This window comes from Nicotiana attenuata, chromosome 12 (genome assembly GCF_001879085.1).
Source record: "Nicotiana attenuata strain UT chromosome 12, NIATTr2, whole genome shotgun sequence".
Taxonomy (NCBI): domain Eukaryota; kingdom Viridiplantae; phylum Streptophyta; class Magnoliopsida; order Solanales; family Solanaceae; genus Nicotiana; species Nicotiana attenuata.
Window position 1 is genome coordinate 45166158 of NC_032000.1, and position 865 is coordinate 45167022.

At 37.3% G+C, this 865-nt stretch overlaps 1 protein-coding gene across 1 annotated transcript in view; it reads left to right on the forward strand.

Moving 5' to 3' along the window:
* Nucleotides 1-865, forward strand: part of LOC109235642 (60S ribosomal protein L9-1-like) — a 2699-nt gene extending 1834 nt beyond the window's left edge. The window contains exons 2-3 of the mRNA XM_019401822.1: nucleotides 402-524; nucleotides 633-865. Coding sequence (XP_019257367.1) covers nucleotides 402-524; nucleotides 633-719 — 210 coding nt within the window. The 3' untranslated portion in view covers nucleotides 720-865. The remainder of the gene's footprint in view (nucleotides 1-401; nucleotides 525-632) is intronic.

Genomic DNA, 865 nt, shown 5'->3' on the forward strand with positions numbered 1-865 from the left:
CCTGTTTACGTTTTCATTAAAATTCCCCCCCACCCCCCCCCCCTCCCCTCCTTTCCCCTTTTGGTCATAGTTAAAGGGAAGTCTTCCTAGAATGATTCATATGTTTGTCTACTCTTGTCTTCTAGCACTAGATAATGTAGAATCTATTGCCCTTTGCTTGGAACTGATATTGTTATATTAAATGTAAAAAACTTCCGTTATCACTGGTATTCACTATGCATTTGCTTGTAATGATCTTGTTTGAATGCGGTGATCCTCAATACACTGCTGTCTCGCATGTCAGCATGATGGATATTTAAATAACCTTGAGATCATATAATTTGATTTTGCTCTTGCACTTATTATGGACATTTCTCAAGTGTAGAGCGCTAAGAAACCGACTTGTTTGCTGTGATTTTCAGGTGAGGAAAGTCGATATGCTTGAAGGGGTTACTGTTGTCCGCTCAGAAAAAGTTAAGGATGAGTTGGTATTGGACGGAAATGACATTGAACTTGTCTCACGATCTGCTGCCCTCATTAACCAAGTAAACCTCCGTTTCTTTTCTATTTCGCCGTAATATGTGTTTACTCTTCATAGTGAATATCAAGATCTTACATATTGAGGTCATATATTGTTTTTTTTTTCTGGACAGAAATGCCATGTGAAGAACAAAGATATCCGTAAGTTCCTTGATGGTATCTATGTCAGCGAGAAGGGAAGAATAGTTGAGGAAGAGTAAGTAGTTAGCAGTATACCTACCGCTCTAGGTCTGTTTGTTTTCTTTAGAGATAAAACAGTTTGTTCTTGGAATTGGGAAGATTGATGTTTTTCTTGAAAGCACTTTGATTATAGTAATTCTAAATGTTGTGTTGTTTTCTGTTTTTC